Genomic DNA, 24,905 nt, shown 5'->3' on the forward strand with positions numbered 1-24,905 from the left:
TACATTGAGATTCAATTGCCATTCCCTGCACCATGCGTCAATTCGTTGCAGATCCTCCTGCATTTGAGTACAATTTTCCATTGTTACAATCTCTCGATATACTACAGCATCATCCGAAAACAGCCTCAGTGAACTTCCGATGTTAGCCACAAGGCCATTTATATATACTGTGAATAGTCACGGTCCTACGACATTCCCCTGCGGCACACCTGAAATCACCCTTACTTCGGAAGACTTCTCTCCATTGAGAATGACATGCTGCGTTCTGTTATCTAGGAACTCTTCAATCCAATCACACAATTGGTCTGATAGTCCATATGCTCTTACTTTGTTCATTAAACGACTGTCGGGAACTGTATCGTGCATCGTGGCCAGGTTTCAGAATTCTTGACCCCTGCCCTTTTTGCCACCATCTGCCTGGCATGCACTCGAACGCCATTGGAAGTGGCAATCTGATAATTATCTTACCTTCATTATTACTTCCGTTTTGTTCTTTTATTTAAGGTATGTATGGGAATACATGGGAATAATGGAGCTGCTCAGTGACAGGTATTGGTTACCGCATCTGCCTTGTAAGCAGGAGATCCCGGGATCGAATCCTGGTCCAGTAGACATTTTAACTCGTTGCCGCCGATTCTGCGTAATGCCCTGATGCAGTTGACAGCGGTGATGTCTTCCGTTCCGTTTCCTTTCCTGTCTTCCCTACTCCACCTTCAATTTACATATAATGTATCACAGCTACGGACTCCGCGAGGTGTCTGTTCTTTCGGACACGTCCAAAATAATAAGACACCACGCATTCATATAACTGTTCGTTCCCGACGTTCCCGCATGGTACCATGCGCGAATGAGTCATTCCAAGAGTCTAATGACGTATAATGGTGTAGAGACTATGCAGTGTTGTTTATGGTTTCATGACTGTAAATCCGCTACTACAGTTCAGAGGGACTATTCACGATTAAATGCAGCAAACCACCAACTCAAATTGTTATTAAGAGGCACAGTTGTTTCACTGAAACTGAGTGTGACTCAAGGCTTTTGATTGTGTAAATCATGGAATACTTCTAGATAAGCTCAAGTACTGTGGTATGAATGAGACAGAGCTCAGATGGTTTAAATCATACCTAACTGGAGGAGTGCAGAAAGTTGAAATAAGCAGTTCACATAATATGCAAAAAACTGGTGATTTCTCAAACTGGGGAACAATCAAGAATGGGGTGCCGCAAGGTTCGGTCTTGGGTCCTCTGCTGCTCTTAATATATTAATGACTTGCCATTCTATATTCACGAACATGCAAAGCTGGTACTTTTTGCCGATGATACAAGTATAGCTGTCACACCCAACAGACAAGAATTAACTGGTGAAATTGTAAACCAAGTTTTTCAGATAATCATTAAGTGGTTCTCTGCAAATAGGCTCTCATTAAACTTTGACAAAACACAGTACATAAGTTCCACACAGTAAATGGAATGACACCATTAATAAATATAGACTTCGATCAGAAATCGGTAGCTAAGGTAGAATATTCAAAATTTCTAGGTGTATGCATTGATGAGGAGTTGAAATGGGAAAAACACACTGAATGCTATTAGGGTCATTGCAAATTTTGGTGATATACATCTCAGTAAGTTAGCTTACTACGCCTGCTTTCGTATGGCATTATATTCTGGGGTAACTCATCATTGAGTAAAAGAGTGTTCATTGCACAAAAGCGTGTAATCAGAGTAAGTGCTGGAGCTCATCCAAGATCATCCTGCAGACACTTATTTAAAGAGCTAGAGATCTTCACTGTAGCCTCACAATATCTATATATATATAAGTTTAAATAGCTTTGGCTCAGAAAGGGGTAAATTATGCTGCCACAAAAGTCTTTGCTCACTTACCTAATGGCATCAAAAGTCTGACAGATAGCCAGATAGCATTTAAAAGGAAATTAAATGAATGTCTCAATGGCAACTCCTTCTAATCATTAGATGAATTTTTGGATATAGTAAGTGGGTAATTTCCCCAACACCCACAAAAAAAATTTAAAAATTAAAAATATCAAGTGTCATGTAATATTTTGTGTAATGTAATATCTTGTATAGACACCTTTTATTAACCTGACCCGTTCCACATCATTACGAAGTGTCATATCATGATCTCTGGAACACGTATAATCTAATCTAATCTATGACACTTGGTCAGGGTCGGGCAGCATTCTCTGACTCAGCGGTTGAGCAAGTTTGGCAGTCTTACATTCGTGGTCCGGGTAAACCAGCGAGACGCGTCAGCTCACACTTAATTACGCCTAGTGTTACAGTGTGGAAGGCATTACGGAAACGCCTATCTTTCAAACCCTACAAATCGGAACAGTTGCAAACTTTAAGAAAAAGCGACAGCGAAAAACGAGCTCAGTTTTGAGTAGAAATGGTTAACAGAATGCAGACTGAAGATATTTTCTTAATAAAATTGTGTTCAGTGATGAAGTCATCTTCCATACCTGCGGCAAAGCGAATCAGCGTAATGTTCGGATATGAACTTAATAGAAACTACGTCACGTAATGCAACATGTGCGGACTCGCTTTAGGTTAATGTGTTTTGCGCTGTTAGCCGTAACAAGATTTACCGTCCTTTCTGTTTGTCGAATCAGCTGTAACTGACCTGTCGTACTTTGATATGCCCGAATATTATCTAATGCCTCGATTACAACAGGATAGGGGCACAGAATTTATTTTCCAGCAAGGTGACGCGCCACCACATTATCATCGTAAAACTGACGCGTATCTCCGCCTGAATGTGCCGACTTGGATTGGACGTGATGGAACAATGTCCTGGCGACGATGATTAGCTGATTTAACCCCAGTGGACTTCTGTGTGTGGGGCTATATTGAGACAGGGTGTTTGCTCCTCCATTTCGGGGAAACGCCGAAGAGCTGCGACAGGGGATAACACAAGCAGTTGCTGCTATACGTCAAGACTTGCTCCGTAGCATCTGACAGGAAACTGGAACATCTGTCGTGTTCCAAAGTTAGCCACATCGGAAATTTTTAAATAAAACTTGGAAATATACTGCAAGCAGATTAGAGATGGGTAGTTCGCGAACGAACGGGTGCAAAGGAACGGTTCACCTAGATGAACGAAAGGACCGAGGAACGAATTCCAAGGAACGATCAGTTCATAGCTCACTTTGGTCGCGGCGGTCTACTTATAGTTCCCGGGAACGAGGAACGATCTGTTCATACACTCCTGGAAATTGAAATAAGAACACCGTGAATTCATTGTCCCAGGAAGGGGAAACTTTATTGACACATTCCTGGGGTCAGATACATCACATGATCACACTGACAGAACTACAGGCACATAGACACAGGCAACAGAGCATGCACAATGTCGGCACTAGTACAGTGTATATCCACCTTTCGCAGCAATGCAGGCTGCTATTCTCCCATGGAGACGATCGTAGAGATGCTGGATGTAGTCCTGTGGAACGGCTTGCCATGCCATTTCCACCTGGCGCCCCAGTTGGACCAGCGTTCGTGCTGGACGTGCAGACCGCGTGAGACGACGCTTCATCCAGTCCCAAACATGCTCAATGGGGGACAGATCCGGAGATCTTGCTGGCCAGGGTAGTTGACTTACACCTTCTAGAGCACGTTGGGTGGCACGGGATACATGCGGACGTGCATTGTCCTGTTGGAACAGCAAGTTCCCTTGCCGGTCTAGGAATGGTAGAACGATGGGTTCGATGACGGTTTGGATGTACCGTGCACTATTCAGTGTCCCCTCGACGATCACCAGTGGTGTACGGCCAGTGTAGGAGATCGCTCCCCACACCATGATGCCGGGTGTTGGCCCTGTGTGCCTCGGTCGTATGCAGTCCTGATTGTGGCGCTCACCTGCACGGCGCCAAACACGCATACGACCATCATTGGCACCAAGGCAGAAGCGACTCTCATCGCTGAAGACGACACGTCTCCATTCGTCCCTCCATTCACGCCTGTCGCGACACCACTGGAGGTGGGCTGCACGATGTTGGGGCGTGAGTGGAAGACGGCCTAACGGTGTGTTGGACCATAGCCCAGCTTCATGGAGACGGTTGCGAATGGTCCTCGCCGATACCCCAGGAGCAACAGTGTCCCTAATTTGCTGGGAAGTGGCGGTGCGGTCCCCTACGGCACTGCGTAGGATCCTACGGTCTTGGCGTGCATCCGTGCGTCGCTGCGGTCCGGTCCCAGGTCGACGGGCACGTGCACCTTCCGCCGACCACTGGCGACAACATCGATGTACTGTGGAGACCTCACGCCCCACGTGTTGAGCAATTCGGCGGTACGTCCACCCGGCCTCCCGCATGCCCACTATACGCCCTCGCTCAAAGTCCGTCAACTGCACATACGGTTCACGTCCACGCTGTCGCTGCATGCTACCAGTGTTAAAGACTGCGATGGAGCTCCGTATGCCACGGCAAACTGGCTGACACTGACGGCGGCGGTGCACAAATGCTGCGCAGCTAGCGCCATTCGACGGCCAACACCGCGGTTCCTGGTGTGTCCGCTGTGCCGTGCGTGTGATCATTGCTTGTACAGCCCTCTCGCAGTGTCCGGAGCAAGTATGTTGGGTCTGACACACCGGTGTCAATGTGTTCTTTTTTCCATTTCCAGGAGTGTAGTTCACTAGTTCACTTCGGTCGCGGCGGTCACTTCGGCAGTTCTCGTTCCAGCCTCGGTCGCGTGCTCGTCTCATTCTCGGTCTCCCTCGGCCGCACTCGTCGTTCTTCGCTTGACCACCTGTCTCAGTTCAACTGCCGACTGCTCCTAGTTAGTTCAGTATCCAGTTGTTCGTTTCGTCCACTGCGCTCGCCCATTTTACGTGCGTTCCAAACTGTTTTTGCACTTGGGTCTGGCTATTCAGCGTCCACGACCGGTAATCAAAAAGTATTTTATAGCCACTTAAATTACAAAAAAATTACGTTGTATGTAACAGGTACGTCTTTTCAGGCAACAAAAGGGCATATCAGCTCACTTCATTATATATATGAACAGCAGAAGACATACTTATAACACGGCAAGTTTTTTCTTTGCTATTCATATATTTTTTGGTTTCATCGACTTGATTTAGCAACTAACTTTCAATAATTTGCTTAATTTTTAGTGTAAGAAAATTCATATAAAACAATTTTCGTGTATCTTTCATATGCAAAACATTACATTCAGGAAGTCTCTAATTATTTTTAAGTTTGGTTGTTTCCAATTTACATTACCTGCTAGTTTGGTTTCTTTGGGAAAAAAAGTGGGTTGTGGGTCATTTTGGCTCAGTAGGAAAAGCGGTGGCTCTCCATTTGAAAAGACATATTGCCATAAAATCGTATTTACTTATTATCTCAAAAACATTTGTTCAGAAGGAGCTTTCAAACCAAAAACTTTATTACTGCGAACTTAATTATTATTATTATTATTGCTGCATTAACTTTAATAATGCAACATAAAAACCTAATTTTTACTAAGCGCGTGACGCAAGTATGATGAGAAAACCACATTTTATTTTATGCTTCCATACAGTCTACTTTGCCTACGAACTCAGAGACAATCGTTTACACCCTATACATACTTCACGTTATTGTTTATAACGCAGCATAGCTATGAAGTGGTCTATTAAGTTGGGAAACAGCCACCAACAGGTTTACAAGACTACATGTGCTATAGCCCATGCGCGTCGCGTGACATTTTTATGTTCTCTTCTCCAGCTCTCTACACATCGTCATCGATATTTCGCCATTGTTGCTTGCATTAGCTTGTTATTTCTTCACTGCCTAATTATTACATGTTTGTCTGTTTGCTGTATCTGCTCGTAACGGGCAACACATCGTCTGCAACTGGCGAGCAGTCTGTACTCGGGGCCGGTTTACCGTGCGCCACCCTATATTATTTCCCTGCAATCAGCCACACAACCTCATTGCTGCACTCCGCACCAAACGCAACACCACTCCTGGTCACGATCGTGTCACCTACCGTCACCTTCGTGAAGCTCCTGTCTCTTTCCTCTCCACCCTGGCTGGGCTCTACAATGTAGTCCTGTCCACCGGTTACTACCCCGATCTGTGGAAAACCTCCCGTATCCCCATGTTCCTTAAACCTGGCAAACCGCCGTCCGCCGTCTCCTCCTACCGTCCCATCAGCCTTACCTTGGTCTTCAGCAAGGTCCTGGAATCTCTCCTCACCCGCCGCATCCACCAGCATCTCCGCCAGCACCGCCTCCTTCCCGTTACCAAGTGTGGCTTTCGGCAGTCCTTCTCTTCCGACGACCTTCTCCTTCACCTCACTCATCTCCTTTCCGAACAGCTTAATTCCCATCGCTCCGCAATCTTCCTCTCCCTGGACCTCGAACGTGCATATGACCGCGTATGGCATTCCGGTCTCCTCTTCAAGCTCCAAACCTTCGCCCTTCCCATTAACTACGTCCGTCTGATCGGCTCCTTTCTCTCCCGCCGTCCTTCCTATGTCACCATCCATAACACAGATTCCTACACCTTTTTCCCCTCTGCCGGTGTGCCCCAAGGCTCCGTCCTCTCCCCCCTTCTGTACCTTTTGTACACGGCGGACATGCCGCCGCCATCAGCCCCCGTCCACCTTCTCCAGTTTGCCGATGACACCGCCTTCCTTGCCCTTGCCCCCACCCTACAGCGCTCCCAACACCTTCTCCAATCCCATCTTGACCGGTTCACCGCTTGGTGTAACCAGTGGTTGCTCAAGGTCAATCCCTCCAAAACCCAGGCGATCATTGTAGGCAAAACCACCCCTTCCTTCCGCCTCCTTGATTTCTACATCACCATCTATGGCCGTCCTATCGCCCTCACTCCCACCCTTAAGTACCTTGGCGTCACCCTCGACCGTCGCCTTTCCTGGACTCCCCACCTCCGGACAATCCAAGCCAAGGCACGCTCCCGACTCAGTCTCCTCGAGCTCCTCTCCGGCCGTACGTGGGGTCTGGACCCCTCCACCATCCTCCACACCTATAAATCCCTCATCCGCCCTATCCTTTGTTATGCCCATCCGGCTTGGATCTCCGCCCCCCCTCCCTTTTATAAATCCCTCCAAATCCTTGAACGCCATGCTCTCCGCCTCGCCTATCGTATCCGTCTGCCCTCCCCCACGCGGGTCCTGTATGATCTGATCCCCTTCCCCCACCTCCTCCTTTTCCTTGATAGGATACGGATCCTGTACACCCCCCGTGAACTCGATCCTCCTCACCCGCTCGTCTCCCCGATCCTCACCCACCCCCGCCCGCTGCCGCGCCTGTATTCCCATGTCCCACCCGGTCTCCATCTCTCCACCCTCCTTACCCTCTCCCAAGGTGGCTTCCGCCAGCTCCCCCTCCCTGATGATGTCCTCCTCCCCTGCATCTACCCCTCCTATCAACTTTGATCCTCCCCCCCACCTCCTGTGTCCTTTCCTTTAGGCACCCTCCCTCCTCCCCCTTTCCCTTCCCTTCTCTTTCCTTTCCCCCCTCCCTCCTCCCCTCTCCCCCGGGCTTCCCCTCCCCCTTCCTCCCTCCCCCTCCCTCCTTTGCCCATGGCATCTCTGCTCTCCCCTCTCCCATTTCCCCTTCCTCCTCCTCCACCTCCTCTCTTGGCAGGTCCCCGGACTCGTACACGCTCAGTGAACATTCGCGCGCCAGAGATCATCGCCATCAGTGTTTAGTGTGTGTGCATCGTTTTGTGTTTCGTGCAGTTACAACTCAACTGTTCACATGTGCCGTCGCTGTTCTCCGTGTTTTGTGCGCCGTGTATCCAAGTGTTAGTGTTTTTTTCGTCCAACGTGAACAGCTTCTTGTTTGTTTTTTTGTATCTCCATTTTTTGCCCGCCGTTTTTTGTATTGTATATCTCACCCCTCTGTCATGTTTATTGTTCCACTTAAGGCTGAAGAGCAGCGTACTATGCTGCTGACAGCCCGCCTGTATAGGTGTTTAAAATTACAATAAAGGAAAAAAAAAATAAAAGCCACACAACGCTGCAGTTGGCTAAACGAGAGGTTCTGCAGAATCACAGAAATTACTTCTAAAAGTGTGTAAGAATTCTGTAATGAATAAAAACTCTATACTCCAGGGGGGAGGCAAGTGCCCCCTCTTGGTGCCCTCCATCCTTCAGTCACCTACACTACTAGTTTTCAGTTTTACATGAGAACCATATACTAAGCACAAATGAACGGTGAACGAGTAAAAATGAACGGTTCCCAAAAAGGAACGATCAGTAGTGAACTAGTTCCCAAGGATGAACGAATTTGCCCATCTCTAAAACAGATATCTAACAGTAACTGCTTAAAGTTGACGAATAATGCTGTCATTGTAAACATATGAGAACACTGACGGGCCAAAGTACATGTGGCGGTGCTGAACGTTACGGGGCTAGGAAAGTAGACTTATCTGCAAAACTGAAGTACCATATACACTGAAACGCCAGAGAAACTGGTATAGGTATGCAAATACAGAGGTATGTGGACAGGCAGAACATGGCGCTGCGGTCGGGAACGCCTATATAAGACAACAAGCGTCTGGCGCAGTTGTTAGATCGATTACCGCTGCTACAATGTTATAGTTGGCGCAGGAGCGATGGGACACAGCATCTCCGAGGTAGCGATGAAGTGGGGATTTTCCCGTACAACTACGTCATGAGTGTACCGTGAATATCAGGAAGCCTTTAAAACATCAAATCTCCGACATCGCTGCGACCGGAAAAAGATCCTGCAAGAACGAGACCGTGACACTGGTGCAACCCTTCCGCAAATTGCTGCAGATTTCAGTGCTGGGCCATCAACAAGTGTCAGCGCGCGAACTATTCAACGAAACGTAATCGATGTGGGCTTTCGAAGCCGAAGGCCTACTCGTGTACCCTTGATGAGTGCCGACACAAAGCTTTACGCCTCGGCTGCGCCCGTCATGGCATTGGACTGTTGATGACTGGAAACATGTTGCCCGGCGGGTCGAGTCTCGTTTCAAATTGTATCGAACGGATAGACGTGTACGGGTATGGAGACAACCTCATGAACCCATGGACCCTGTATGTCAGAGCAGGGAACCGTTCAAGCTGGTGGGCGCGGCTCCCCCCTCCCCCTCCCCCATCGGAGGTTCGAGTCCTTTCTCGGGCATGGGTGTGTGTGTTGTCCTCAGCGTAAGTTAGTTTAAGTTCGATTCAGTAGTGTGTAAGCCTAGGGACCGATGACCTCAGCAGTTTGGTCCCATAGTCCTTACCACAAATTTCCAATTTTCAAGCTGGAGGAGGTTCTGTAATTGTGTGGGTCGTGTGCAGTTGTAGTGATATGGGACCCCTGATACGTCTAGATACGACTCTGACGGGTGATACATACGAAAGCATCCTGCCTGATCATCTGCATCCATTCATGTCCACTGTGCATTCCGACGGACTTGGGCAATTCCGGTAGACAACGCCTGTTTACCCTCCAAGTCAAGAATCATACCTTCTGTGCCCTAGCCATCACTTCCACCCGCCAGGCAGCACGTCATGGATATCAAATTGATAGTTAATTATTTAAATTGATCATGGGAGTCACTTTGCATGGCGAGTAATTTTTTTCCAACAGTCGGATTACATTCACCAGATAGCTCAAATGGGAATCCCTGAGGGGCACACGATGTGCTTTTTGAGGAACACTACTGGGAACCGGCATTTGAAGCTGACCGCAGAAGGATTCTACCACTGCCAACACACATTTCGCGTAAGGACTGCGCTATTAAAACACGAATACAACGATTATGTTACCCTGCATAAGAGGCGGTCTTGGTTCTACAGGCACACGCAAGAGTCGCTGATAGTGTTATTCTGTTTCGGAATCAAGTCTATCCATTCAACCACATAATTGCGTTGGATCCTACGGAGATGTATTTTAATGATTACAGGCACTGATGAATCATATTCGTGACACGCTCATATCTCGAAACGTGTTACCTTTTTTTTTTTTCGAACTATCTGCTGCAGCAAAACGACAGCACTGTTTTTTAGACAGCCCCTCTGGATCTTTTAACTGTTCCTCAGTCTCTGCACTTTTGTCCACGTGATCGTTCCAATTTAAGTCGGAACTGAGCAGAAGTCGGAAAGTGCTATATCCATCACCTTCTGCAACGCGTGAGGAAACAGGATAAGCTGAGTTAATGCAACAGGACTGTGTTTTGACCATTCGATGAAGATAGGAACATGTTGTCGGAGCTCTACCGACCAACAGAGATAAGCTACGAACTATAAAAATTTAGCTATCGCATCCGATAGAGAACTCGATAACATGCTACCACATCCCTCTCTTCAAAAATATCGGAAATACGTACCGTCTGCATGCAGATGTCGAACATATGTGGCTACTCTGTTAAATATGCAGGTATTGGTTCGGTTGAGCAGATGACCAGTGGTCGAAGTCGTTCCACAGAACAGTGTAAAGTTTTGTCACCAGTACTGTATGTTGGGCGTTGGGTTGTTTGGGGGAGGAGACCAAACAGCGAGGTCATTGGTCTCATCGGATTAGGGAAGGAAGTCGGCCGTGCCATTTCGAAGGAACCATCCCGGCATTTGCCTGGAGCGATTTATGGAAATCAGATAAAAGCTGCCGCCCGTTGTGGCCGAGCGGTTCTAGGTGCTTCAGTCCGGAACCGCGCTGCTGCTACGGTCGCAGGTTCGAATCCTGCCTCGGGCATGGATGTGTGTGATGTTCTTAGGTTGGTTAGGTTTTAGTTCTAAGCCTAGGGGACTGATGACCTCAAATGTTAAGTCACATAGTGCTTAAAACCATTTGAACAGAAAATCTAACTCAGGATGAGGGTCAGACGCGGGATTGAACCGTCGTCCTCCTGAATGCAAGTTCAGTGTGCTAACCACTGCGCCACCTCGCTCGGTAGTACTGTAGGAGGGTCATATTCCACAAACTATTAATTGCAATGGAGGCATACCCGTTTCATATTTAAAGCGCACATATGTAAATTTTGTCAGAACTCCTTTTCATTATGGTCTATGTATTGTTCTTAAGCTGTATACAGTTTGCGGGAGTATTTAGGTTTTTCCCATTTTTGCTGCAGATCTGATGATGGTTATTAAAGACCGAAACCGGTAACCTGTTAACAAAAAGTTTGTGACCATAGACGTAAATTAAAGGAAATTTATTCTTTCATTTGTGTGGGGAGCATTCTGAACCACAGGCACTGCTGCCTAAAGGCGATACAGTTGTCGACCACAGACATCCACCGCAGAAGATGGCCGCTACATTGCCTAGCAATGAAGAAGGACCCACGTCAAACTGCAGGTGCAGTTGCAACCACATTTAACAGTATTGGAAGGCCTGCAATCTCATGCTCCACAGTGACACGGCGACTGCATGAGGGTGGTCTCTTTGCCCGACTACAAGTGCTTTGTTTTCCATTGACACCTGGACATTGCCAGCATGGTATCTGATGATGCCAAGAGCACCAATGAAGAGTGAGGTTGTGTGCTGTTTTTGGATGAGAGTAGGTTCAGTCTGAGTAGTGATTCTGGAAGTACCTTCTTATGACGAGAGGTGAGGACAAGTATTGCCCTCAGGAACTTTGTCAAACAAATGGCTTTGGCAGTGCAGGTGTTATGACGTGGGGAGGTATAACGTTGTATGGGCATACTGACCTCCAGATTTTTGAATATGGTACGCTCGTAAGTCAAAGTTATTGTGACACTCCACTCCTTCCTCGTGAGCGTCTTTTTAGGGGTGCATTCAGCCCTGACTTTTTATGGATGATATTGTGCAACTGTACGGTCAGAGCAGATGCGCAACTCTTGGAATGAGAGGGTACTCAGCGAATGGACTGGCCTGCCCGTTTCCCCAATTAAATCCCATTGAAGACGTGTGGCTGGCATTGGGGAGATGTATTGCAGCACGTCCATATGCTCCAACGGCCATCCAGTAGATGTCAGCTGCACTGGTAGAGAATGGAAAGCCCTACCACAAGACTGCTTATTAAGCTTGTGGCCTGCATGGAAGCAAGTTGCAGAGCATGCATTGTCATCCATGGTGATCACTCATACTATTACGAGCCATATGTGGTCTTATGTAGTGCCCTGGGGACCATCATAAATCACGGTGACTTTAGTGTGATCATCGTATTTCCTTCAGTTACCTTCTGTACTATGCTGTAGTAGTTGTTTCTATGTACGATCCAAGTTTCATCAAGCTATGTTACTTGATGGCATCATGAAAAAGTTACTTTTGTCCTCAAGTTTAGCAAATCAGAGTATTTAAATATCTCACTCTCCCTACCAGTTTATGGAAAGTGATGTCGCGAAGCGAAGCGTAAAAATATTTGTAATAATAGAAATACAATATCTGAAGGCTGTCTCTTTCTTATTTTATGTATGAATAAACACAACAGAGTTTTTCTGCTCCATATTACATGTGCATGAATATAAGTTAATGTGGTAGCAATCCTGAACCTGTCTGCCATATTTCCAAAAACAAGTAATTTTTTACCAAATTAAAAAGAATGAGAATATATATAAAGTGTCTCATCTCAAAGCAATTTTGTTAATGGTTCCACAACTGCTCTTAGATTTTGTGAGATTGTAATATTTTCAACATTATGGGTGATGTAACATTTCGATTTATATTTTGGTTATATTGATTCAGTTGTCGTGTATAGATTACAGTTGTACATGTAAATCATGATGTTTTATCCTCTGGTATCTGCTGACTGAATATTCCTTTTCAAAATTCGATTAATTGAATGTGAATATTACGCAACAACTTCCATTTTTGAATTAGCCAAATGAGCTGACTCTTCATGAAACCTGTTATCCTACTATGGTCTCTAGTTACAAACGATCCACAGTTCATGGTAATAAAATGTGGAGTAATGTATTAAAGTCGGTTCAATATACAAACTATGGACTTCTTACAGGAATCCTAATACACAAATTTTGGAAGGATTGCATTATATCAATGGAATCAGGAAGCAATTTCTAATATGTCGTAAATATCTCGGACATATAAGAAAACTCAGCCTCTGGCATAAGGTAGACGTAACTTATGCAAATATTTTATTCTGTAATGTCTATTACAATTTTATATTGACAAGAGCCGCTACCTGTGGGCATTTACTATTGAAAATTTATTCTGAAGTACGATATATGTAGTCTGGCTGCTATCTAAAGTCATGGCTTCCGATAATTCTCGTTTTGGCAATTTTATTTATGACAAGAGCCGCTCGGCTTCATCTAATCTAATGTACCGCCATGTGATGTAACAAGGCCCACTACTTGAGAAGAAGATATTTTTACAAATATCGAAACCTAGGTCAAGGGCTAGTAAACCCTTATTTGCAACTGGTTGGCTGATTTTTCAGCCTCTTCATGTAAAAGCGTAGAATTCACATGATATATCATTTTTCTAAGTTAAAAGAGATTGTTTTTAAGTGTCGCGATTGACCTTGCTTCGATAATTGATTATGAAATTATGTCACAGTATTAAATGTTGTTATTGGGCGAGAGAGCGGAAGATGTTAGAGTAACAAAATAAAAATGCACGAATGAACACACAAAGAAAAAAAGGGAACATTTTATTTTCAAATGAAAACACTGCTCTTCCACCCAGATTTCTGTTGTTACACACAAGTGACGTCAGTTCGTGGCAGTCAGAGCGTGGCCCTGTTGACAGGTGTGCACGGTGGGGGTGCATGTGCGCAGGACGGACTACAAAGAGTTCATGCAGAACATGTTCCAACTGAAGCAAGCGGCCGGCCTCTCATACTACAAGGCAGCGGCGGACGCCATGTTGACAGACCTGCGCCACGAGTGCGCTGCCGTCGCTTTCGCCGTAACGAGCGACGACAACCAGTGGTGCCAACAGAACTTGCTGCCCACTCTCACCAGGAATGCGTCTGTGAGTTTTCTGCACGTTTCATTATTAGGATACCTTGGCAGAACGAACACCTGTGAACGAAAAATACTCTTTATTGCCTTCTTTTGGGTGATAAGTTGGTCTTATGGTTTTCTGGGCATTGATTCAACATCTAATCTCGTTTTTTCTTTTCTAAAGCGTACAGTCTTGTCAAAATGTGGCTTCGCTATAAACCAAGAAACTTGCTAAACACTTGTTACTGAAATGAGAAGTAATTTAGCTTTTCAATATAGACAAAGATCTTATTTAAGAGCTCCTTAATAGAGAGGAATGTTGTATCCATTGGCTCATGTCCCACTGAAGTAACTAACTCTAGTTAACCGTGACGTTGGCACTCCAGTGCACCCAGTACTGTCTTTCCATCACTTTGGAATCTTGATGAAAGTGCTCACCTTCTTCATCATTGATGTAGCCCAAATTTTCCGAGATAAATCAAAATTACCCTTCAAAAAGTACGTTGTGAAGCTCATCATACAGCATAGATTCTTGAAATTATCCTGCATTTTGGACGTAACAGAATTATGGGTAGTTTTCGTTGCCTAAGAAATTAGCAACAACCGCTTTGTATTGTACCGGTCACTCCATCCCACTCGCAGTCATTTTTGATTGGAATCAGACATCAGTTTTCGAACGTCATGTTGGAACGTTATGCTTATGATGGTGAGCCAATTGGCTGCCTAGAATTGGTACGACGTGAGGTGAATCTGTCTGTGGAAACTGGGAGAACCCCATTACGGGGAATTTTGGACATGTCTATTGCTCCAGCAATAGTGAAGTATCAGACAAGATGAAAGATGGCTTCTTCTTCGATCTCTTTGAAATTCGGCAATAAAACATAGTCTAATATTAAATTAAATCTAAAAACATCTGTGATCTTAGATAAATGTGGTGCATCAAATGACACAACAATATTTTAAATAGCTTAAAAACTACAAACGTTAATATTTCTCAGTGACTAAATATTTTCGCAATGAACCTCTGAATTAACAACTTCATACAGTTTCAACGATCAATATCTCTGATGATAGCATCGCACTATATCCATCATCCCCGAAGGCTGCATGCCTGTGTCTGTTTTAATTATTGACTTAAGACATTTTTTATACCTTTTTATTGCCCAAATGTCTGTCAGAATACCATACTTTCTACAATAACTCAGCAAATGAATACATCATGAATACCTCATATTTGGTCATACTTGTGTATTACTTAAGGAATAGTTCACTACTTTGCTGTTGACTTTATTTAAATATAATTGTAACTGATAATGTAAAATCATGGTAATTTAAGAAGTGGCCTATCGCTTATGTTAACTAACACCACTATTGAAAAGAGTGCCGAACGATGACTATCGAGCAGCCATAAATAATTGTGTGGCAACACTTTGACATTCTTTGCCACGTGAGTTTAGCGCGATCGTATCGCTGACGTATTAGAGCACAATCTTTGCCACTGTTGGCATAGTGACTTAGAGTTGTTTATGTTTATCATTTTTTTTCGAGTGTTAAAGTAATAAAAGTTATTCTGAACAACTGCGTATTATTCTGTAGTTCGTGCATACTAGAAAGTCACCACAGTGGTGACCCTGCGAAGAAGACGCAACAACACACACACCAAGTCGAAATAATGACTACACCGACATCAGCAGCGGAAAACAGTTTCGAGGAGGAACAAAGTACGTCGCCTGCCGCAAGCTCTTCCACAGGAGAACATAGAAGTACCCCTATAGGCCAAGGAAATGTCAAACTCCCTGCTTTCTGGACAACGAGGCAACAGCTGTGGTTCACACAGGCGGAATGTATATTTCAACAACGCAAGGTAGCCTGTGATAGTGATAAGCTCAACATTCTGCTTTCACGTCTAGACTTGGAAGTGATAGAAGAAGTGGAAGATACCTTGTCACAACGCAGTTATGCAGCGTCAAAAGAGGCTCTAATACAACGCTACACTTTACCGACAGAACTATGTCTTCAAAAAATCTTCACTGAACAATATGTGGAACAAAAGCTTCCGTCGCAAGTCCTCAGGTCATTAAGCACATTGGCGGGCAGATATGCTGCCAGAACAATCTTTACGGGTACTGTGGCTACATGAACTGCCAGTCAACATCTGCGCCCATCATCGCCGCACAAACAGATGTACCGTTAACGACATTGGCAAAGAAGGCAGACACCATGGCAAATAATTTAATAGAATCTTCTGCTTATGCAACGGTCAATACAAACCACAATAGAAGCACGGGAGTATACAGCAATATAGAGTCAGACACCGTGGATTCCGTTTCAGGCATTACTTCCTCTCATCACCAGCACACATCGTAAGAATCCGTCATAGAACAGTTGGTAGCACAAGTGGCAAAACTTCACGTCTAAGTCTCCAAGCACCAACAACATTTACAAAGCCGTCGCCGGAAAAGACGCAGGAATAACATTCCTCAGAGCCAGTCAGAACATTGGTGCTGGCATCACAAACGCTTCCGCGATTCTGCTCGTCAATGTGCCCAACCCTGCAGCTTCCCAAACTTCGGAGACGGACATTAATGGGTGCGAATGTTCGTCATCAATCTTTTAGGAGCCCGGAGACAGAAGGAAAACGAAACGGTGCTAAGAAAACGATATCTATGGTTAGCAAATCGGACAGACTATTCATCCAATGCTTTACATTCGGAGAGAAGTTTCTGATTGATACAGGTTCAGAGGTTAGTGTGTATCCTAGAAGTAATAGTGATATCCAAAGAATTACGTCACATCACGTGCTCACTGCCGCCAACAACTCTGCAATCCCCACTTATGGTGAGAAACGATTGGCGTTACATCTCGAACCTGATTACAAACTGGTATGGACTTTCATAATAGCACATGTACAGGACCCTATTATTGTTGCAGATTTCTTGCGCAAACATCACGTTGTGCCAGACCTTGTCAATCGACGACTGGTTCCGATACGCAAGGAAAAGACATTGTCTCCCCTCACTTCCGCATAGGGGCAAATGCAGTGCGAAGTGCCCGGTCATTCTAACACTTCCTCCGTGCCAGAACGCGTCGCTACGAATTCGTGCTTACAACAATACGGGACGCACATGAGTGAGCCACGCAAGAAGAAGTTTCTCAAATGCAACGATTCGTTTGTTGTAGGCAATATGACAACATCAAAGGAGGACGCATCTTTTCGCAGCATACTTCAACGCTTTTCAGCAATCACTCGCCCGGCGAACGCCACAAGGAAGTGCTTTCACGAGACACAGCATCACATCCGCACGAAGCCCGGCCAACCAGTTGCATTCCGTCCAAGACGTCTGTCTCCAGAGAATCTACTTGCGGCGCAGGCGGAGTTTGATCGTCTTTTGGCGATAGTTATAGTAACTAGGTCGGACAGTGCGTGGGCTTCACCCATCCATATGGTTCGCAAGAAAGACAGTTCTTGGAGGATATGTGGTGATTATAGGGCACTCAATCCTCGAACAATTCCGGATCGGTATCCTGTTCCCAATGTGATGGATTTCAATTGTAATATCGGCAATGCTCCACCTTCAGTTTGATAGACTGTGCGAAAGCGTACTTACAAATTCCAATGGCACCAGCAGACGTTCAAAAAACTGCAGTGATCACACCGTTTCGCCTGTTTGAATACAACTTTATGCCATTTGGCCTTAGAAACGCGGCCCAGTCTTGGCAGCAGTTTATGCGTAAAGTGCTACGAGAGCTGCCATTTGTTTTTTGCTACATGGACGATGTTTTAGTTTTCTCCTCATCGACGGAAGAACACAAAGAACACCTGCAGCTGCTTTTACAGCGTTTTGAACGCTATGGCATCTTAGTTAACGAGGCAAAGTGTGCATTGGGCAAACAGGCAGTCAAATTTCTCGGATATGTGGTCTCGACAGCAGGTCTGCCACTGCTGCTTGAACGTCTGGAGGCAGTTCAACGGATGCCTCTCCCAATAACGTACAAAGGACTTCGCCGATTCCTCGGCATGCTCAACTACTACCCCAGCCATTTACTTCACCTAGAGACAGCCCAAGAACCACTCGCGGCTCTACTCACAGGAAAAAATACTACAGGAAACTATGTAATACCATGGACATCAGAAGCTGCATATTAGAGCACAATCTTTGCCGCTGTTGGATAGTGACTCAGAGTTGTTTATGTTTATCGTTGTTTTTCGAGTGTTAAAGTAATAAAAGTTATTCTGAACAACTCCGTATTATTCTATAGTTCGAGCATACTAGAAAGTCGCCACAATTGTTTCAGCACTATTCAGTGACAATTGGCTCTCATTTAACACGAGGACACCTCCGCAAAAAATGCTGATTTATTTATTTACGAAAATACTTTCATTTATATTTATTGTGCGTGGTCTGAGCGTAACTGAATGTCTGTAACATTTCTTAATTTAAATACTGTTATAATATATTATTTTAGCGCAAGAAGTGTTCAAGTAGGGTCAAATCATATTGTAGAACTTAAGTAAGACGTCTGTTTGGTGGGGACGGCATTCAGCCAACTGAAAAGCAGACAGTAGAGGAACTCCACTGAGTCAAGTGAAGAGAGACACTTTTTCAAGTGAAGAGCTCAATGGCGCGATACTGAACACTTCTACATTCGTTCTTGAAGAAGGCAGACCAGCTATTCTTTTTAAACGGAGTTGTGCATTGCCCAATTATCTAATGAGGGAGCAGCATGAGGTAAAGGCGTATATAGTGCTGGTTAGAGAGCAAGTACTCAGCAAGAGAAAACCGTTCCCTAGCGTCGCAAGGTACTGCAATCAAACCCTCTTTCGATTTTGATGGAGATACATCAAGAAACGTCTTGCAGAAATACTTCAAATATTTTAATTTCTGGATAAGGCTCCTTCAGACTGTTTCATTATATCAATTTAATGTCCATAGATGCTAGCAGAATATATTCAGATAAATGAATATAATCCTGCACCTGCAACAGACATCGCAATGGGAACAAAATGATTGTGTCTAAAACATTCAATACAACAACAATGCTGTGCTCCATTAAATTATAATGAAATAGTGTACGTTCTTGTGACATTACCTAAAAATTTTCTGCTAAATAATTGCTCTCTAATCTGCATTCCATACGGGCAAATCAATTGCAACTTTTCCTGATGTTGCTCTTACCTTAGGTAATTGGGCTATAAACAGCTCTGTTTAGCAAAAAAATAGATCGATAGTGTCTTAAGGTGGAGGTGCACACATTTGTTTTCATTCCCAACAGCTAGTGTGTTACAAATAACTTGTAGTTGTGATTCTGCGGTCAAATAGTCTATGCATCAGCTAGAATTGCAAATCAGTAAAATAAACAGACATATTAAAAAGTGAATAATTTTAAAAAGGGTTATATTCTAATGTCTGTACTTGAAGTACATGAGAGGGAAATACATTCAATAATGTTTGTTGAAGACAGTACATCTAAAATAAACAGAATAAGGTCCTACGATATCTAATTACAATACAGACAGAAAATAACCTTATCAAATTAAGTAAGTGTGGCGAAAAGAACGTGGTGAGAATGGTAGCAGAACCCCCAACTAAATAGTCATCCAAGATGCTCGAAAATTAAATCCACTTCGTGATGACAATGCACGAAATATACTTCGCGAAAACAGACATAATGTCTTATGGGATAACAGCAATCAGTGATTTTATAATGTTACTTAAAATCCGTCTTGATTGCAAATTTTTTATTATTCATATGACCGGTTTCGGTTCATTCAGAACCATCTTCAGATCTGATATTTCAGTTACAGGAGTAACCCGTCCAAATCCAGCAACTTTCACATGTGACGTAGCATGTGACTGAAATATCAGATCTAAAGATGGTTCTGAAAGAACCGTAACCGGTCATATGAATAATAAAAAATTTGCAATCAAGACGGATTTTAAGTAACACGAAATATACGCCAGCTCAAAATAATTCCGAATTCTGTATAATTTACACAATAACATATGAGAGACAACGAGCAAAAACACACACTCTTTCTGTTCTCAGTTCCGTATTGCAACTGGAAAAAGTTTGAGTTCTGCACTGGAGCACATTCAGATGTTGCACATGCTAATTCTCTCCAAAACTTGAAGTATTGTACTGGCCATTCACCGCCCAGCATCCGTCACCCACTCATCCAAAAAACGCACTATCTCACCGGCAGGTCTGCCTTCTTCAAGAACAAACGTAAAATTGTCCAGCATCGCTCGCTTGAGCTCTTCACTCGAAAAGTGTCCGCCTCCTGTTGACTTCAGTAATGATGCGCCTTTCTCTGCTTCTCCACTGTCTGAAGGCTGTTGTCACTAAAATTCATTGTTCTTTAAGTTCTACAGACGTAATTTGATTCAACTTGACTACTTCCCAGGGTAAACTAATATATTACACCAATATGTAAATGTAGAAATGTTATACACATTGTCATACTCAGACTATGCAGGAGAAATATAAATAAAGGTTTGTTCGTAAATAAATAAGTCAACGTTCTTGCATAAGTGCACTCACATTAAATGACAACAAACTGTCCTTCAACATTTTTTAAACAATTACTTACATGTGATGTTAGTATCGTCTTCTGGCACTCTTTACAATAGTAGTGTCAGCTAACACATGTGGTTGACTGCTTTTTACATTACCATTATTTTATATTAGCAATTGTAACCAGTCTTTAAATAAATATCTGGCAAAATTAGAAACATATTCATTAAGCAAATATGACAAGATATGAAGTGTTCATACTGCATTAATTTTGTGTGTTATTGTGGAGAATACGATGCACTGACAAATATTTGCATAGTAAAAAAGATGTAGAAGCCATAATACGTCAATAAATAAAATAGATACAGATACATAGCCTTCAGGGATGATAGCTATAGTGCAATGCTATCATCTGAGCTATTATTTGTTGATATCGCATGAAATATTTAAAGGCTATTAATGGTAAGATTCATTGTGAAAATGTTTAGTCACTGTGAAATATTAACGTCTGTAGTCTTAAAGGTACTGAAAATATTTTTTGTGTCATTGGGTACATCTCATTTTCCTGAGATTCCTGATGTGTTCAGTTTTGCTCTATTATTTAACTGTGATTTAGTACAGAATTTATAAGAACTGTAAGTAGCTATATTTCAGACTGTTTGGTATTGCTGGTGCGTCAGTGGCCCTCTTAAGGGAGCGACTGCTGTCCAGGTTTTCAGGTTTTACCTGCTTCCTGTTACTCGCTTCACGTCTCTGCACCTGAGCTGGACCATACCAGTCACTCTGCTGGACTATCCGTCAGGCCATTCCACCCAGCGTTCTTCTGCACAAATGAATTCACCCCCTTCATACCAATTCTAATTGGTCAAATAAATCGCCTACGTGCCTATTACATTACAAACTGTATATCACTATTTCGACAAAGACACCTTTTTAAAAATTCTGTTTGTTAATTATAAAGGGAAGTTTGTTAGTATCTCTGACATAACCAAGAAAGCACACTTTGGATTTCAGAGGTTTCTTAAACTTAAAACAAAGTATGCACATTCACTCCTATGAATAAATCTTTCCTGTGAGACTGAAGATGTGCACTGGATTCCAATATTGCAATATTGCCACCTCTCCAATATTCATTGCTGCTCTCTGTTTGATGTCTTTGACTATGTAGGAACCAATGGAAGAGAGTAATGGTGGTCGCATCTACTAGAACTTAATAGAAACTAATGGATATGAACCAGAATGTAAAAAAAGTGCTGAAAAATTCAAACAATATTGAATGGCCAGAAAATTTCAGGGCCACAAAGTTCAATTTTGGTTCTACTTCTATTCCTTACCTGTATGTATTACCTTCCACTTAAACATTTAACAACCAGAATTGGTTCTTTTTACAGGTGATACTAGTGCCATAATAAATTCCATTAAAGAGAAAGCCATAGAAGAGCTCTTAATGATATTTTTTAAAGAATTATTAAACGCTTCTCTGAAAATGGACTCTCCCTAAAGTTTGGGAAAACTCACTATGGTAATTTTTTTATTGTTTTTGTGATGTCTTCAGTTGCTATTCCCTCTATTTGATGTATGACTGTGCAATTTTGGCCTGTACAATTTCAGATATCTGAAACAGAAGCATTATACATTGGGTACTTTAGTCTCACTCATAAATGTAACTCAGGAACAAGTCAAACCTAAGATATACTAGGAGGATTATAACTTACTTTATGAACGATTCTGCAATGGTGAATTATGCCATGTATGTCTTTGCTCTTTAGGCTGCATGTAATTGTCACAAACTAATTTAGAAATAGTTTTCCGCGATTTTAGGAGCATCTTATTTTTGGGCAGTTGTTTCCAAACTCGTATATATTGATATATATATATATATATATATATATATATATATATATATATATATATATATAGTCGAAGTTTTAATGTACTTGCACTAGGAATATTATAATTATTTTACAGAATTTTTTGGTTTCAGTATATATGTCTTTGTCCTCAATTACATTTATTTGTCATTGATCATTGCTATAAATATGACTGTCTGTAATTCCCTTAAAACAAATTATAAATATTTGTTCTGTTATTGTGGGAGCATGTCATTTTTGAATAGTTGCTTGAGTTGATCATAGTACTCTAATGAAATAGTAGAAAAACCACAAAAATCGAGTAAAGTCTTCATGACCTGCTTCCGCATTACAGTCATATTTATTAATGAGTATAGCGATAATTATACATTATATGGCTGTATAACACTTCGTTATAGAGCTGGTTAAAATTTGTCTAGAAATTTTCCACTTCACAGATCTATTTCTTCATTAGAAACTTTGAATGGCCTTTTAGAAGGATGTAAGTTTCAGTTTCTTCTATTACATCCATGAATTTACCTTTCTGTAACTTTTGTTATATTTGTAGTGATTCATCAGTGTTAGATATTTTGTGGTTGTGTCTTTTAAGTGTGAAGCAAAGGTCGATAAGCTATTGCTGCTTGTTGTCGTGTGTTCTTCAGATTGTGTGCTAACTTTCTTTCCTGTTCATCTAATATAAAAGTTTGAGTATTCTACACAGTTAATTTTGTAAATTCCTGATGGGGGAAAGGCTCTGATTTCCGTAGTATATGTCTCAATAATCGTTGTAGATTGTTAGTGATCCTGTACCTAGTGTTAAATAGTTGAAGGAGATGAAAATTTGATTGTTAAGGGGAACTGGAACTCAATAGTAGGAAAAGAAAGAGAAGGTTGGCAGACATGATATTGCGAGAAGAATTTGACAAAGATCTAAAAGATCTAAATCGAAACAAGACCCCGAGAGTAGACGATATTCCGTCAGAATACCTTTGGGAGAGCCAGCAGTGACAAAACTCTTCCACCCAAGATGTATGAGACAGGTGAAATACTCTCAGGCTTGAAGAAGAATGTAGTAATTCCAATTACAAAGAAATCAGTTGCTGACAGATGTAATAATTACCAAACTATAAGTTTAATAAGTCATGGCTGCAAAATACTAACACGACTTTTTTTACAGAAGGATGATAACACTGATAGAAGCCGACCTCGGGGAAGATCAGTTTGCATTCTGGTGAAATGTGGAACACGCGAGGCAATACTGACCCTACGACCTATCTTAGAAGATAGATTAAGGAAAGGCCCACATATATTCATAGCATTTGTAGACTTACGGAAATCCTTTGGCAATGTTGACTGGACCACTCTCTTTGAAAGTCGGGAGGCAGCAGGGGTAAAATACAAGTAACGAAGGGCTATTTACAACTTGTACAGAAACTAGATGCAGCTATAAGAGTCGAAGGGCATGAAAGGGAAGCAGTGGTTGAAAAGTGAGTCAGGCAGGATTGTAGTTTATCCTCAACATTATTCTATACGTACATTTAACAAGCAGTAAAGGAAACCAAAGAAAAATTTGGAATAGAAATTAAAGTTCAGGGGGAAAAAATAAAAACGTTGAGGTTTGCCGATGACACTGTAATTCTGTAATTTCACCATATCCAACACATTTTCGATTGGCGACAAGGTTGGTGATCTGGCGGTAAAGGAACAAAGGCTGATATCCTGTGACACCAAGAAGTCACGTGTTCATGCAGCAACATGTGGTCGTGTATTTGTCTTGCTGAAAAATGGCGTCTGGAGTGTTGTGCAGAAAGGCTCCAGACGGCTGCAGGTCATCAATGGTGTCTGTTCTTTCGGACATATCCGAAAGAACAGACACCATATCCATATAGTATATAGTTCTGGAAATACCGGCCATGATCTTCTTCTGTGCGGATGCACACATATTCCCCGAACTCTTACGGGACTTGGTAAGAATGTCTTCCACGAGTAATGAGTGTGTTCGGGTGGGACACTACGAATGTAGTGAGTGGATATACAAGGTGAGAATGTGGGTCTCGCGGGGGGCGTGCGCGAGATGTCCCTGCAGTCACGCTATCCTCGGGCCCTCGGTGGCTCAGATGGATAGAGCGTCTGCCGTGTAAGCAGGAGATCCCGGGTTCGAGCCCCGGTCGGAGTACACATTTTCACCTGTCCCCGTTGATATATATGTCAACAATCGTTAGCAGCTGAAGGTATTCATATAATTCTAATTTCTTAGGGGATGGTCTGATGACACGACCTGGCCCATCTCGTCGTGTTCTACTGCCTTCCACGAACCATTCTGTACTCACCCACTGTACTGCCGAAACGCCTCATCCCACATGAGCAGCAATTCCCTGGATGGATGCATCACATTTCCTCATGTCAATAATGTTCCCTATTTCAAACTCGCTGATTTTGATGGTACGGTTAGCGCACTCTTCCTTCTGCAAGATATCCTGGACGTCTGCTCAAGTCACACTGATCGACTACCGGTACCTTCGGTTTATAGCGACAACGAGAGCTGCAGCGCCATTTTACCGACAGCTGGTGTTGCGTTGACCTCGAACCCGTGGGCCGACATGGCTGGAATGCTAATCGTTTTGCGGACCTCACCAATGTTCATATCCTATGAATACGACTGTTCTATCTCTAGTCATTCATGGTGTTC

At 43.1% G+C, this 24,905-nt stretch overlaps 1 protein-coding gene across 1 annotated transcript in view; it reads left to right on the plus strand.

The window, feature by feature from the left end:
* LOC126474305 (galactoside alpha-(1,2)-fucosyltransferase 1-like) overlaps positions 1-24,905 on the plus strand; it is a 120,147-nt gene that overhangs the window by 33,861 nt on the left and 61,381 nt on the right. The window contains exon 4 of the mRNA XM_050101771.1: positions 13,654-13,878. Within this exon, the coding sequence (XP_049957728.1) occupies positions 13,654-13,878 (225 nt within the window). The remainder of the gene's footprint in view (positions 1-13,653; positions 13,879-24,905) is intronic.

Source organism: Schistocerca serialis, chromosome 4, assembly GCF_023864345.2.
Source record: "Schistocerca serialis cubense isolate TAMUIC-IGC-003099 chromosome 4, iqSchSeri2.2, whole genome shotgun sequence".
In the NCBI taxonomy this organism is placed as follows: domain Eukaryota; kingdom Metazoa; phylum Arthropoda; class Insecta; order Orthoptera; family Acrididae; genus Schistocerca; species Schistocerca serialis.